The sequence below is a fragment of the Cryptomeria japonica genome, chromosome 1, assembly GCF_030272615.1.
Source record: "Cryptomeria japonica chromosome 1, Sugi_1.0, whole genome shotgun sequence".
NCBI lineage: Eukaryota > Viridiplantae > Streptophyta > Pinopsida > Cupressales > Cupressaceae > Cryptomeria > Cryptomeria japonica.
Genome location: NC_081405.1, coordinates 378,524,774 through 378,540,553, shown reverse-complemented (window position 1 = coordinate 378,540,553; position 15,780 = coordinate 378,524,774). Strand labels below are relative to the sequence as shown.

Below are 15,780 nucleotides of genomic sequence, written 5' to 3'. Positions count from 1 at the left end.
CAGACCCTCTTGAACTGCATCTGGTGTTTAATTTAAAAACTTTGGACTATTTGTTTTGAATATTTCATTACTGGCAATCTTGCACCTGCCTTAGAAATTTGATGCTGTACTCTAAGGAACCCCATGCAATAATGATATATTTCTTGTAAGGCCTTAATAAATTTCTGCCTCCCAATCATGTTGCCTGGATTTTGATAAAATGAGATGCCACCAGTGCTGAGTGAGAAGTTATTTGGGCTGCAGTAAGCCCATCAAAGCATATTTGTCTGATTTAGTCCAGTCTTCCCAATTTGTAAGGAAATTTCATCAGATTTTTTTTTCCAGGTTTCCAAATTTTTGAACCTGGTAACTATGCCAGTGGAGGGTTGGAAGGAGGCTGTGGCCTCCTTATATGGGCTGTTTTTGGGCTAGCCAATGATGGAGAGATCTTGCTGGGATGAAGGAAATTGAGCTAGTTTGCAGTTGTAAGAAGCATAAACTTGAGTGGAGTCAGGTGGGTGCAGCTGATTATCTTTTTTTTCAACCCATAAAAATTGTAACACTATCAATATTTGCATACCTGAAAGATCTGATTCATTATTGATAGCATCTGCTTATCAGGATAACAAACTACAGTACTAATTTGATGACACCTATGATATGCAAATGAACTCAATTTTCAATTTTCGGAGCAACTTGCCTTGCATTTGAACAGATTTTGACAAATCCAATGATGTTAAGCTTCTCATATGTGTTAACTGAAGAATATATCCAATGTGACGCAATAGCAGAGCACCCAAAAGATCTGCAAAAACAAAAATAAGACTGCATCCTGCACAGTTAATACCACTGATGTTGTGATTGAAATATTAACAATGACAAAAGGAAACCCCAGACGTCATATGGCTTAAAAAAATATACAGTAAAATTCAATCAAGTTTTCAAACTCATAATAAATATAATTCACTTAAAAGTTCATTGGTCTATCCCTTTTCTAAAATTCCTTCTATTGATACAAGGAAGTGGAGATATTTACCAAGTATGATGTAACTAAATTATTATATGTTATTTGGGATTGTAGAATGTTTATGATCTGATTTAATTACTTTATGTTATTTGGGATGATAGAATGTTTATACTTTATATAATTATAGCTAAGGATCTGTATGACGAAGAAAAGTGAAAGAGTAAGTGCCTGCAAAGAAGCTCCTTTGTTTGTCCTCCTGTTCTGTATCCACCAAAATGTTAATGCACATTAAAGTTCATCCAATAACCTTGCACATCAGACCAATCACGTAAAAATAAATGTAGTAGTAGTTATTTATAGGATAATCAGCTAAAAATAATAGATAGATTCAATCACTATGAAAACATATCACAAAAATTATACTCACATGCTGACTGTTAATGGCCCAAGAATCTGAAGCAGTAAAGGCGATGCATGATACATAGAACCTGCACAAAGCTAATGACAACATGCTTGAAGTTGAAGATCCATGCCTTCTTTAATTTAAATGAACAATCAAATTGAAGAGGAAAAAAACATTTTTCATATTACAACTGCATAAACAAATTAATAAATAATGCTTGACAGTACAATAAAATAGCAGCAATTTCATTGAATTTTAAAATACAAGTCAAACAGATGCAGCTTGCATTGTCTGTAAATAACTCTACATAATATTATAGAGATTCTAGTAGTTTCCTATCCACCTATATTAGTTACCTTGATGAAAGGTGCTTGGCCCTTTTTTTTCATAATGTCCACCACATTCAAGCATAAATTTCTTTCTGATGGTCTCAAATCTGCCAAATTAATTACCTCCTTTTAACATAGCATAGATGTTGAGAGGCGTTTGTGCCTTTGGATCCATTGATCCGTTTATGAATGCAAACAGATCTGTGAGGCATTGATCATCCTTGTGAACTATTACAGTTAAGGCTCCTCAACACCCTGATTCTCATTCTAGTGGTCAAGGTCTTTTCTCTTTTCAATATCAAGAACCCTCTCACACCACTAGTTGATGGCATAAACTCAAGGGCATGCTCAAATTACCAATGTTTTTCCTCCTGCATGTAGTTCTTGAGCTTTGAATATTAGGGAAAAAGAAATTGGTAATAATCGAATGACTAGGATTCTCTAGCCTTTTTGCCCTAGACTTTCCCCTACGAACGTTCTTTGATTCTACTTTGGTATTCCTACAATGATCAATGATAACACTGTAGGCTCCTCCAATGTGTCCCTAAACACTAACACTTAAGAATTATTTTTTTCCCTCATGGATGACCTTCATTTGTTTCTACTACTTTGTGGGGTCTTCCTCCTATCATCTATTTATAATTTACTATTTTGGTGGGTACTCTGTTTAGATCAATACCCATGTGTGTGTATTTCCTAGCTTTCTCACTTTTTTGTTTTACTTTGTCTCTAGAGCCCCTTTTGACCTAATCCTTTGCTATTGTACCTATTGTACATTTCAATTGCTTTGACCTATTTTGGTCATTCAAGGACTTTAATATTATTTCTTTCTTTCTTCTTTCTCTCCCTCCAACTAATAGTTATGGAGTTGAAAACTGATGAGAATAGAACTCAATTATTTTACAAGTGGGTGTAGATTCTTAACTAGAAGATGAAACTAACTTTACATTCATCTAATCATTGATCTCTTATCTAATTTCAGTTCTTTGAAGCTCTCTAGCAATACGTTCTCAAAGACTCAAACATATCCAATTGTGTCTACTGTCTATAACGGGAAGCACTACAATATTGGCTTCAAAAAGTGATAAAAAAGATTTGGGCAAATCAAGTATATGACCACAAAAGTCTTCACTTTGTCTAAGCAGAATAAAGTGCATTGCCAAAGTTAATATGATCAACAGAAAAACATCAAATTAAGAGCAAACATGAACTAGACCACAATGAAATTAAGAACTTAACCTGCAGATTCAAATAAAAGGTCTCCATAATGTTGTTGTGTAGCTAGGTCGGATCCCTTCTAGGGCCGACCTAGTGCACAAAATGCAAAAGTGGCCTGTCGGCCTTGGCATTTGGATATCTCAGTTGTATGAGTCTAATTTGGGGCAGGCCCTATTTGAGCGAACCAATTATGGGTAACTTGTGATTAAGTTAAATGTAACTTGCAACTAAGGGAGACTCGTATGTAACTTGTAATATATATATATATATATATATCTGACCCCATCCTTGGTGCCAAAAGTATATGGCCGACTTGAGGTCTATTAGGAAGTATTGATTCATTCATATATATGCAAGGTCATGATTGCATCAATGACATGAATTAAAATAACATGAAGGACATGTAGTGTGCTCGGGGGTGACGATAAGAGCTTATCGTCTATGGTTGGGAAGGCAAAAGATCTGATGTTTGCCTGTGGTTAACGGGCACTACCATAAAATCAACATGGTATCAGAGCGGGTTCCTTCTATAGAGCCTAATCGCTTGAAGGTAGATCCTGTGTTTTTGAGGGAGTTCAATACACTCAAGCGAATTACTTCTCTAATCAGCAAATTCATCTAAATATCCAGCGAATCCTTCTAAGAGGTCAGCGAATTCTTCTTGAAGTCAGCGAACATCATTTGAAGGACTGTGAACTGGTTTCAAGAGGCAGCGATCATCATTGGAAGATCAGCATTAATCACTTGAAGGGCAGCGAACAGCAAATCCATCCTACTATGGCAGCTGACCAAAGACACGACCTATGACGTGCCAAAGCATCGCCTCATGGGCCACTCTCACTTCATACAGGACATGGTGATCTCATCAGATGGGCAGTTCGCTCTGTTGGAGTTGTGGGACGATGAGTTGGGGCTATGGGATCTCAACACTGGCCTCACCATCCGGCGCTTCATGGGGCACTCCAAGGATGTCCTCAGTGTGACCTTCTCCATTGACAATCGTCAGATTGTGTCTGCCTCGCGTGACCGCACAATCAAGTTGTGGAACACTCTGGGCGAGTGCAAGTACACGATCCAACATTCTATATTCGAATTCTTCATTCGGGAAGGAGAAGGAAATATTTGGATTCATGGAAGGCCTTGGTAGTTTTAGCAGTTTTAGAATTATTATCAGGAATAGTAGTAGTTGAATGCGTGGTGAAGGAGGCATTCAGACGCGATCCAGGGCACCCGCAGTGTCACCACAGTGCCTTCCAAGATACCTCCGACCTGAGGTCCGAAGTGCACAAAATGCTTCATTCTTCTATGGCTGAGGTTCCTTTTCGAGTTCCACTTGAAATAAATATTGTGCTGGTTGGATTCAATGGTGAAGGTGGCTATAGGTACTCTTTGGATGCTCGCAAGCTGGAGTAGTTTATGAAACGGAGCTTTCCATCACACCATCCTGCATGTTTGGAGACTGCTTTACCATTGGACATTGAGCATGATTTTCATTATAATGTTATTCTTGTTGGGCAACCAGAGCTGATAGCTTTGGAGCAAGCGGTGAGGAGTGCAATGGTACCTGCAGGTTCAGCAAGGCAGAATGTGTATGGAAAAGAAGTACCACTACTAGAAATTGAAGCAAAAACCATTGAGCCAATTTTTCAAAGACTTTACACCTACTTGTTTGGTGTTGAAGAAGATTCTTCTGCTGCAGAGATCAATGGGCCAGTGCCAAATGCAAACTTCATTCTAAATTTCGACAAAATTGAAGGACTTACCACTGAGCAAATGATTCTGGAAGAGGGGAATTATATTTATCGGTATCATTATAATGGAGGAGCATCACAAATGTGGTTGAGCTCAGGCAGATATGTTGTCATAGACCTTTCTGCAGGTCCATGCACATATGGAAAGATAGAAACAGAGGAAAGTAGTGTAAGTTACAGAACAGTTCCAAGGTTGTTAAATATACTTTTTCAAGAGGTCAAGATCCTATTAATGCAAGTTCCACGCATGAACTAGTTACTGGACAACTCTCAGCTCTTATATCTATAACTATCGAGCATGTTATAGCTCTAGATGTCCGGTTTGAGACTGTTGATTTGGCCACACGGATACTTGTTCCTGTAATAATATTACAAAACCATAATCATTACAATCTCTTTGAAAGAGGCCATAATTACAGCATCGATATGCCTACCATTGAGACGGAGGTCTAATCAGAGATTGCATTCAAGGAAGGAAGATTACTTGCATTTCTTCGCAGAGGAAGAATCAGCATTCAGAGGGAATCTGACTTATTGTTAGAAATAACCTTGGACGAAGAGATCAAAAGGTTGATATCTACTTCAAAGGGAGCCTGACATTTTCAGCTTCAGAGGAAGCTTGACATTTCAGCTTCAGAGGGAGCCTGACTTTTCAGCTTCAAAGGGAGCTTGACATTTCAGCTTCAAAGGGAGCCTGACTTTCTAGCTTCAAAAGGAGCCACGGTATCATGAAGATTTGGTTAATGCATTTTTTCTCTATGATTTGAGGTGAAATCCCTTGTTAATGAGTTCTTCTCTGTGAGGGAGAAGTTCAAGGTGCAATCCCTTGTTAATGAGTCCTCTGTGAGTGAGAAGTTTGAGGTGCAATCCCTTATTAATAAGTTCTTCTCTGTGAGGGGGAAGTTCGAGGTGCAGTCCCTTGTTAATGATTTCTTCTTTGTGAGGGAGAAGTTCGAGGTGCAATCCCTTGTTAATGATTTCTTCTCTGTGAGGGGAAGTTCGAGGTGCAATCCCTTGTTAATGAGTCCTTCTCTGTGAGGGAGAAGTTTGAGGTGCAATCCCTTGTTAATGAGTTCTTCTCTATGAGGGGGAAGTTCGAGGTGCAATCCCTTGTTAATGATTTCTTCTCTGTGAGGGAGAAGTTCGAGGTGCAATCCCTTGTTAATGCATTCTTCTCTGGGAGAAGTTTGAGGTGAAAGCCCTCTTTCCACCTCTGCGAGTAGGCATGGTGGAGATGCATTCTTCTCTGGGAGAAGTTTAAGGTTAGAGCCCTCGTTCCACCCTCTGTGAGTAGGCATGGTGGAGCCACCCTCTGCTAGTAGGCATGGTGGTAATCCACTCTTCTCTGGGAGAAAGTTGAGGTGAAAGCCCTCTTCGACCCTCTGCGAGTAGGCATGGTGAGCCCACCCTCTACGAGTAGGTATGGTGAGTATCATGGAAGAAATTCCATGATGTGCTTGTTCACCCTCTAGGAGTAGCTATGGTGAATGTATTATTCATAGGAGTAGCCATGGTGGTAGTCACTATGTGACTTGGTTATTCAGAAGGAATCCTCCCTAGCTAAGAGGGAGTGTTGTTGTGTAGCTAGGTCGGATCACCCTCTGCTAGTAGGCATGGTGGTAATCCACTCTTCTCTGGGAGAAAGTTGAGGTGAAAGCCCTCTTCGACCCTCTGCGAGTAGGCATGGTGAGCCCACCCTCTACGAGTAGGTATGGTGAGTATCATGGAAGAAATTCCATGATGTGCTTGTTCACCCTCTAGGAGTAGCTATGGTGAATGTATTATTCATAGGAGTAGCCATGGTGGTAGTCACTATGTGACTTGGTTATTCAGAAGGAATCCTCCCTAGCTAAGAGGGAGTGTTGTTGTGTAGCTAGGTCGGATCCCTTCTAGGACCGACCTAGTGCACAAAATGCCAAGTGGCCTATCGGCCTTGGCATTTGGATATCTCAGTTGTATGAGTCTAATTTGGGGCAAGCCCTATTTGGGCAAACCAATTATGGGTAACTTGTGATTAAGTTAAATGTAACTTGCAACTAAGGGAGACTCATATGTAACTTGTAATATATAGATCTGACCCTATCCTTGGCGCCAAAAGTATATGGCCGAATTGAGGTCTATTAGGAAGTATTGATTCATATATATGCAAGGTCATGATTGCATCAATGACATGAATTAAAATAACATGAAGGACATGTAGTGTGCTCAGGGGTGACGATAAGAGCTTATCGTCTATGGTTGGGAAGGCAAAAGATCTGATGTTTGCCTGTCGTTAACGAGCACTACCATAAAATCAACACATAAGATTATTGCAATACAGATAAAATATAACCAAATGTGTTATCACCATCCTTTTCCTTCTAGGTCAATTGACGAATAGATTCATATACCCTCTAGTCCCACAACAGCCCAAAGATGTGCATTAAGAGGTCTTTCATGACTCCAAATTTGCATTGACAAAGCATGGAATAATGTTGAGTTTAGACAGTATACGATCAAATGCAAATGTTTGTTTGGCTTACTGACATGTAATAAATAATCTCTCATAGAGACATGATTGTCTCTTTATTCCCTCCATATGTTGTCCAAATAGCTTCCTTGTATATGTTGTCTTATATAGGCAGAATGGTAATTTTCCACATCTGATCCTCAAGATTTTTACAAACAGATAAAAAACTTTTCTACTTAGTACCTAAGTAAAAAGATTCATGTTTGTCTCCCTGTTCTTATTTGAGTTCGTGTAAGGCAGGAAAATTTTGGAATGAGTTCTCCAACTGATAAATTTGGGAAATATTTGTGATTAAGTTTGAATAATATAAAGTTGAAAAACTAAAAGAATACAAATGTAACAAATTTAAATATGCAAAATTTCAAATACACTAAAATTTATCATAGAAAATTATAAATTTATTATTAAATTTATCATAAAAAATAATAAAAGTATTATTGTTAAGGAATAGCAGTGCATACCTTACACTTTTACACTTTGTTTTACACCACTTTGCATGCATGTCCTAAATGCATTGTTCTAGCATATGATTCGACTGATTTGGTAATCCCATTGACCAAGACTCGGAGTGACGCTCAAAAACATCTTATCTCTACTCAAAGCATTTCTAACTCTCAGATTACAACTTCCTCTCCCAAGTTCAGAAGAGTAGGTGTGGTCAAGACCACACATGGGATTTGACCTACTTTGTCCAAAATCAAATTTTATCATGGGCACAATCCAACTTAACCTCAAATTAGAGATGTTACTCACCAACTCCTACACCAAAACTTCCAAAATGTTTGCCTATGACAAACATAAAAGGATGTTGCCCCCAAGTTTCATTTGTCCTTGGATCCAATAACTCCACCATACCCACTATCACAAGGATCACTTAATAGTAACAACTCAACCAAATAAACTTCATCATCCCTTGTATCAACAAATAGTGAAACCCTAACTCTTGCACTCGGTCACTCCAACATCCTGTTGTGATGTTTTCACACATCACCCCATTCCAAATGGGGACCCCCCTACTTTTTAGGCCCTCTCGGTCTTTTGGTTTTGGATTTTGGATCTTTTTGCAGCCGTTTCGTCAATCCTCTGAGTTTGCAAGTGTTTGGGGTCAGTTTGATCAAGTCTACAGCTCGTTTGAGCAAATTTGGCCAAGTCTAGAGCATGTTTTGTCTGTTTTAGGTTTTTCACCTTCAAACTTGAATTTGAGGCCTTTCCTTCAAGGTTTTGCAAAAACTGAGTGTTGCGTTGGAATTAGGACCCTCTAAGGATCCTGTACGTGAAATTTGAGCGAATTCCGAGCAACTTTCTATTTTTAGAAAGTTCCTATTTTTTAGCGACTTCATTGCCTCCCGGATTGGTCTAATTTTGCCAAAAATCAAACTTACTATTTTTAGTGAGTGCTTTTGCGTCTAGTTTTGCCCTAACTCTGGCATTTTGAAACACTTTCTATTTTTGGAAAGTCTATTTGTGGCAGGTCCTTCCCAAGCAGACATTGAAGACCAAGTATTCCTGAACATTCCTAAATCCAGAAAAGTCAAAAGGCACGCTAATTGATCAAAGTGGCTAAGTGTAATCATCCATTCCAAAAGTGGAAAGCGCAAAAATGTTCTAAGTCTAGAAAATCACTTCAACTCCCCAAATGGCATCTTATTGTGGAAAAGTTGGAAATTGGCTAAGTCTGGAGAGAAAAATGTCAAAATTCCTCCACCTAGGCAAAATGGTGCCCAATGGCACCCAAGGAGAAGTCAAGGTTCCAAAATGTGTTAAGCATGGAAGAAATCCAAAATTCCATTTTCCTTGACATAGTGCAAATAGCGCCCAACATGGGTGCAGGGTGCCAAATTGGCCTTGTGGAGAAATTTTCCTCCACAAGGCAAATTTCTTCATCACTGTATTTTAGCGCCCAAGGGGGAAGCTATGGCGCCATAAGGAGGGGGCGTGGAAAAGTGTTCACAAGCCAGAATTCCTCCACCTTGGTGATTCAGCACCCAAGTCAGGAGTCAAGCACCAAGTGAGGGCTATCATGGAAAAGGTTGGCAAAGTAAAAATTCCTTGACATAGATGTTTTGGCGCCCAAGCAAGGTTGAAAGCGCCAAAGTCAGTTGGCCATGGAAAATGAAAAAAAAAACTCCAAATTTCCTTCATTTAGCATGATTAGCGCCTAGGTGCATTGGAGGGCGCCAAAATTAAGTGGCCTTGGACAAGTCAAAAAAGATGAAATTCTTTAGTAGGAGCAAAATGGAGAAGTCGTGGAAAATCACACAAATGCAAAATTCCTTCACAAGGGTGATTTAGTGCCCATGCACAAAGATGGGCGCCAAAATGGGTTTGCCAAGGATAAAACATGAAAAGTTGAAATTTCATCCATGATGAGGATTCCACGCCCAAGGTCAAAAGATGAAAAAATTTCCAAGGCAAGAGAATTCAAGGTCAAGGATGAACCAAAACAAAAAAATCCGCTCAGGGAAAATTTTGAAAAATCCACTTTCAGGCATCAAAATTCATCAGAATTACGAAATTTCTTCAAATTTGGATTCGTGAGAGAATTTTCTCTCCTGGACCTTGGAACCCTAATCTAGAAAAATCCTTAAAAAATAGTAGTGCAAAAACGATGAAAAAGCTTTTCTTAGATCAAGGAAAAGTCAAAATTTCAAGAAGATTCTTCATGAATCAAAAGTTTCTCTGGTGAAATTTTCTCTCCAAGGGTTTCTCGCCAAGTGGTAGCCCGGTCAAAGCATGCCGAATTGATGGAGCACCTCTTTGCATGTAGCCGCCACATTTATGACATTATGGTAGATTCCTTTGCATGTAGCCGTCGCATGGGAAGATGGTACAGCATTTAAAGCATTATGGGCAATTTTGCATGAGGGAATATTCTTTGCATGTTAGGAAAAGTTAGTAGAGGATGGCGCATTTAATGCATTTTAGGATTCAAATTGTAATGGAATGAAATTAGTTGTATATGCGCATAATGGGTATTTATTGTAGATTCCCACCTTGTTGCATCATGTGTGGGGAATCTTTTAGGGGAAAACCCTAATTAGGGCTTTGCATTAAGCCTATATAAAGGGGTGAGCCCCCTCATTTGTAAAGCAAGGAGATTTGTATGAAATTGTTGTGATAAGTTTTGAGATAATAACAGTGAAACGTTGTTCTCTAATGGTGTCCACTTAAGTTATTTTTCAAAACTTGCATGGTTTCACCTTCCTCACTTGTAGTAGTATAGTGCTTTGATTTCAATGGAGAATGTAATGGTGTTTAATGAATTTCCATGGTTCATACTTTTTGCATCTTGTTAATTATAAGCTGCAGGGTAAAGTTAGCTTAAACCCCCAAATCTATGCTAAGTTAGATTGTGAATAGTCGTTTGGATTGCATTGTGTTGGGTATTTAAATGCACTTTCTCAATGTGAAAATCCTTCAACGTCCTCAAAAGATTGCACCGGTTCTTGCGTTGTAGTTAAACTTGGCGAAGCAAAGCTTGGTTTATTTGGAATTTGTCCACTAAAGCATCATCTATTGATATCATTGTCCTTAGGAGTAGATTTAGATCCTTCTAACCCTTTCCCCTTTATTTTCAGTTTAGTTCATCCGAAGTAGAAGCATCATAGAATTGCCATATCCGTTGATGAAATTCTAGCCACAGCAAAGGAGTGAAAGAACGATCCAAACATAAGTCCCCTTGGATTACCAGCATATCACATCAAGCCAACTAAGTCACGTCCATTACATAATCGGAACCTTGGAGTCAATTGTTTGAACTTATTGCAATCTTAGCATACAATTGAATTTTGATCAAGAGAGTAAAGTAACCATTGGGCAACTTTATTCTATGTTAGACGTTGTCATACAAAACATGTCAACACATCCATTGTATCAATCAGTTATCAAGTCTACTACATCAATTGAATTTGCTTGTTATCTTCCAATTATATCAAAATTATTGAATCAATCAACAAGGCAACTAGGGCACAAAGCAAAAACAAATCGATTTCTTATCCCTAGCATAGAAAATACTCATGATGTTTCTTCAACACCACCAAGTTTTCCCTTAAAAGTGCAAGTACATGGGAGTCTATTGCAAGCACTAAAGTTCAAAGGATCACAAGATCAAGGTCACACTAGAAGTTTAGTACCACACCATTCAAGTCTAGCTTGGAGTTGTAGGATTGACCCAAGTTCACACACAATTTCAGATTTTATAAAGCAAGATTGCCTCAATCTATTCATCTTAGATCTACTTTTAAAAATCCGACAACAATTATCATTACAATCTTTTCATTCTCTTCTCCCAATTCAAGTTACACATTTACTTTTTTTATTTTATTTGTGCTTCAAATCTAATCAAATATACATGTCTAACCTAATCCATATATATATCGGTTAATTTATTTACTATTGTTGCATTTATATAATATAGATATTTGTATAAGCTTGCTTTATTTCCTTACATAAATTGGTGAACCTGTTTTATCTTAAACCCCATAGGTTTTATCCTTCCATGTTAATATTTCAAATCTGCTATTTCTAATTGTTTTAATCTTTCATCTTAGATCTGATTTACATTGGTTAGGATTTGGATCCATCCTTGTGTACCTTTGATTGTTAGATCCTATGTTATGCATGTTTTCTAACCACATGTGTCTCTTGTCTCATCATGCTTTATGATATCACACTAAATTCATTTGATACATCCAGGGATATCAATTCATGTGATGTTACACCTAACAAGCATATTATTTCTCCATCTCATGATATCTCTCTTCTATGTTCCTTCTCAATTCATCCTTGAGAAGCCTAGTGTTGTGTGCTTGAAAGATACACATATTTCATTTTCACTTACATGCGATGATGATACATCTTTCTCCCATGCCTAGTAATGTGCTTCTTGATTTGGGATTAACTATTTATAACACTTGTCCTAGTGATGAGCTTTATAATGAATCTACCGCTACCACTACTAATGTGTCTTTACATAATGCACCTTGTTCATGTTCACCTTCACATGAGGTTGTTACCCCCCATGTAGCTACTGACAGTCCTATATCTCTTGGCCCATGGTCTATTAATGATATATTTAATTAGCATCTTAGAGATAGTTTTTTATCTTCTCATGATATAATTGATGACTCCTTGTTTCATGAAGATTTCATTTATGATGCACATCCTTTTAGAGCAACATTGATAAGAGTCATTTAGTGGGAATGAAGATGCCATGTTACATGTTATATCATTTTTATCTTTATATTATGAACATATACATGATCATGATCGTGCATCAATGAATGCACATTGATTGATAGAGCAAAACAAAGGTTTGCTTCGTGGCATGTTCATTATACATCATTCCATGTTTTGTCATGTGCTTTTTTGGATTACTTTACTTGTGACACTGCAATCAATCTTTCTCATATCTCTCATCTTTCTCCTTCTAGTGGCCCTTCTATTAAGGAATCTCATGGGAATTTTATGCATATCAATGATATACCACTTTGGATGTCCATGGAGACTCTCCTTGCAATTTTAGGATATTTCTTGGAAATAAAGGCAAAAATCAATAAAATATTAGACCAATTCAAGGGGTTGACCTCCAAAAATCAGGATAGGAGAATATGAATTCAATCTTACAACTTATGATGTGGTTTGGAAGAGCCTTTGTTTCCCTCATTTATTGACATAATTAGGTAGGGACACACTTTCATCCTAATTAGGTTGGCCTAAGGCATTAACTATAGCTAATAAATGAAAATATTAAGGCTAAGCATGCCACAAGTACCTAACCTTGTTATACTTAAGAAGTCACATAGTAGGGGGCAAAACATGTCCATCCCCCTCGAAAAAAGCATTGTCCTTGACACTTAGCAACTCCAAATGCTTATGTACGAATTGCCCATCTTCCCATATTGCATCTTCATCTAGCATATTCCTCCTCTTGATTAGGAATTTGAATTTGTTCAATTTTCCAGCTACTTCACTTTTCTATAACTACATTAGGTTCCAAAATAAACTTCCCTTCATCTAACTCAAGCAATTCTAACTAAATTGGAAACCTATTACCTATTACTTTATTCAAGTAGGAGACATGACATATAGGATTAATTTTGGAAGAGGATGGAAGTTCCAACTTAAAAGCCACATTGTCAATCTAATGGAGAACCTAATAGGGACCATAAAATTTGGGTGTGAGCTTGATGTTCATATGCCACTTAAATGACATTTGTTTGTAAGGTTGCAAACAAAGGAATACCCAATCTTCCTCCTCAAAATGTCTCTCATTCTAGTGCTGACCTACTTCTTGTTTCATCCTAATTTGGGCCACAATTAAATTATCCTAAGGATTTGAAGTATTTCCTGTTGACATTAAATATGATCCTCTATTTCACAAGCTTTGGGATGACCCCATATATAAGTAGTATATGGTGGGGGCATAACCATAAAGAGCCTCAAATGGAATCATCTTTGTGGATGTGTGAAATGATGTTTTATACCACCACTTTGCCAATGAAAGCTAATTGGGCCATTGTGCTTGTTTATTAGAGCCAAAGCAACATAGACATCCTTCCAAGATTTATTCACAATTTTTGTTTAGCAATCTGATTTTGGAAGATAAGATAAGCTATTTGCTATTTTTGTGCCCTGTGCATAAGTGTCCAAAAGATGCTAATGAAGATTGGAGCACAATTGCTCACAATGATTTAAAGAATATCATGGAGTTTTTGTACATTTCCCACGAATACTTCTGCCATGGTATTAGCTTGAAATGGATAAGAGTGTCCATAGAAATGTGCATACATAGTGAGTTTATCCACAACCACCAAAACCATATCAAGGTAATCTGACTTGGCAACCCAATAATGAAGTCCATCAACATTTCCTCCCACCATTGTGCTGGTATGCCTAATGCTTGTATGAGGCCGGCAGTTTTTATTGTTTCACATTTATTTTGTTGACATATCAAATAGTAGCCCACAAATTTCCTTACATACCCCTTAAGACCTTAACAAAAGAAATCTTTCTTTATACAATGATAGATCCTTAAAAAAACCCTGAATGTCTTTCCATTGTTAAACAAGCCTATCTTTGTACCAAGGATTCTCCTATCCAAATATACTTAAATAGATGGATCCTATTGAAGTCGTCACATGAGTTTCTTTGTCAGAAAATATGTTACTACTCTTCTCCTATAACATCTACCCATTTCAGTAGAAATGGCACAAATTGTTGCCTCCTCTTTTTCCTATCAAGAAAGAGCATTAGCTGCAATATTCTTCTTGCATTTTTTTGTAGCTCATTTCAAAGTCAGACCTTGGCATCTTAAGGACCCATCTTTGTTGCTCCTCAATTGTTTGACTACATGGATTATACCTAACACCTCTCTCATATGTGGACCTTACCAAGTACTTTCCTTTGAGTCGTCGACTTTCAAAAGCCAAGGGACACCCTTTGTAATGTCCTTTTTTGGGACATTCCTGCTTTTTGCCTTCAAACAATAATCTTTGCTCAAAATGATAATAGCTTTATCAAAGATTAAGAACTTATTATAATATTCAAATTAATATGTCATAGCATAATTCTCAATATCAAGCATATCTTGAATTCTTTGGAAATACTTACAAATCTGCTGACATAAAGGTTTCCGCCCTTAACTCAACAATGGCAATATCAAGGGCTTTCATACTTAAAACTCTTAATCCACCTTGGAGGGATTTCATCCTCCTTGACCAAGATTTCAGTTTTCATCCAATCTCTCATGACTTGGAAGGGTTTTTGTCCTCCCTATTTGCAAGACACTTCCTCAAATTCAAAACTGATTGCTTAGTGTATTTGCCAAATTTATTGCTGATTACTTAATTTCTTTTTGCTGATTTGATGCTTGGATGATGGATTGATTTATGAGTTGATTGCTTGTCAATGAACCGATTTGCCTGTAATGTCCCCGCTTTGAAATATAATTTAATAATAAATAAATTTAAATACAAAAGAATAAAAATTAAAATTAAATTAAAATATAAAAGAATATAATTAAAATTTGACTAATGTTAATGAATGGACAAAAGGCATGAAACGATAAGTTGTGACTCCCCCAAATATGAGGTATAAAAGGGAGAAGAGAACTCAATTGAAGGGGGGATAATTTGTGAATCAGAACTGCAGATCTGATTGTGAAAAGTTATGTCCCTTTCAAAGGGTAGAAATAATGAAGAGTTGCACTCTTTCAAAGGGTGCAAATGATGAAAGGGTGTCTCTCTTGCAAAGGGGCATACATGATGAAGAGGTGTGACCTCTCCCTCACATTGAGAGATATAAAGGAAAGAAATCAAAGCATCCAATGCATCACCACCGATCAGATAAGATCAGATCTGTTATTAAGTTACAGGCACTAACATCTTTGTTCTTGGTGGTATGCATGGGGATGTGCTGAATATGTATGCTTAATATAAGAAGCCTGATAATGTTCCTATACAGAATTTAGTAGTAATATTAATATAGACTGCAATATGCATGACAGTCATCCTTAATTTCATATACATTCATAGTACAAGAAAGGCCATTATATATTTAGCCCAGTCCTTAGTCTTCCGCTAATGCCTACATAGGGATAGGGAGTTTGTGTAGGGAGAGGTGGA

At 37.5% G+C, this 15,780-nt stretch overlaps 1 protein-coding gene across 2 annotated transcripts in view; it reads right to left on the bottom strand.

The window, feature by feature from the left end:
- The window catches only part of LOC131070898 (uncharacterized), a 90,801-nt gene that overhangs the window by 55,554 nt on the left and 19,467 nt on the right, over positions 1–15,780 (bottom strand). Inside the window, exons 3-5 of one of the 2 annotated variants that reach the window (XM_058006566.2) lie at positions 1,374–1,434; positions 1,175–1,207; positions 680–804 (exon numbers count right to left, since the gene is read on the bottom strand). In XM_058006566.2, the coding sequence (XP_057862549.2) occupies positions 680–804; positions 1,175–1,207; positions 1,374–1,434 (219 nt within the window). Of the gene's footprint in view, positions 1–679; positions 805–1,174; positions 1,208–1,373; positions 1,445–15,780 lie in introns of both variants that reach the window. The other variant, XM_058006567.2, reaches the window with a different exon arrangement.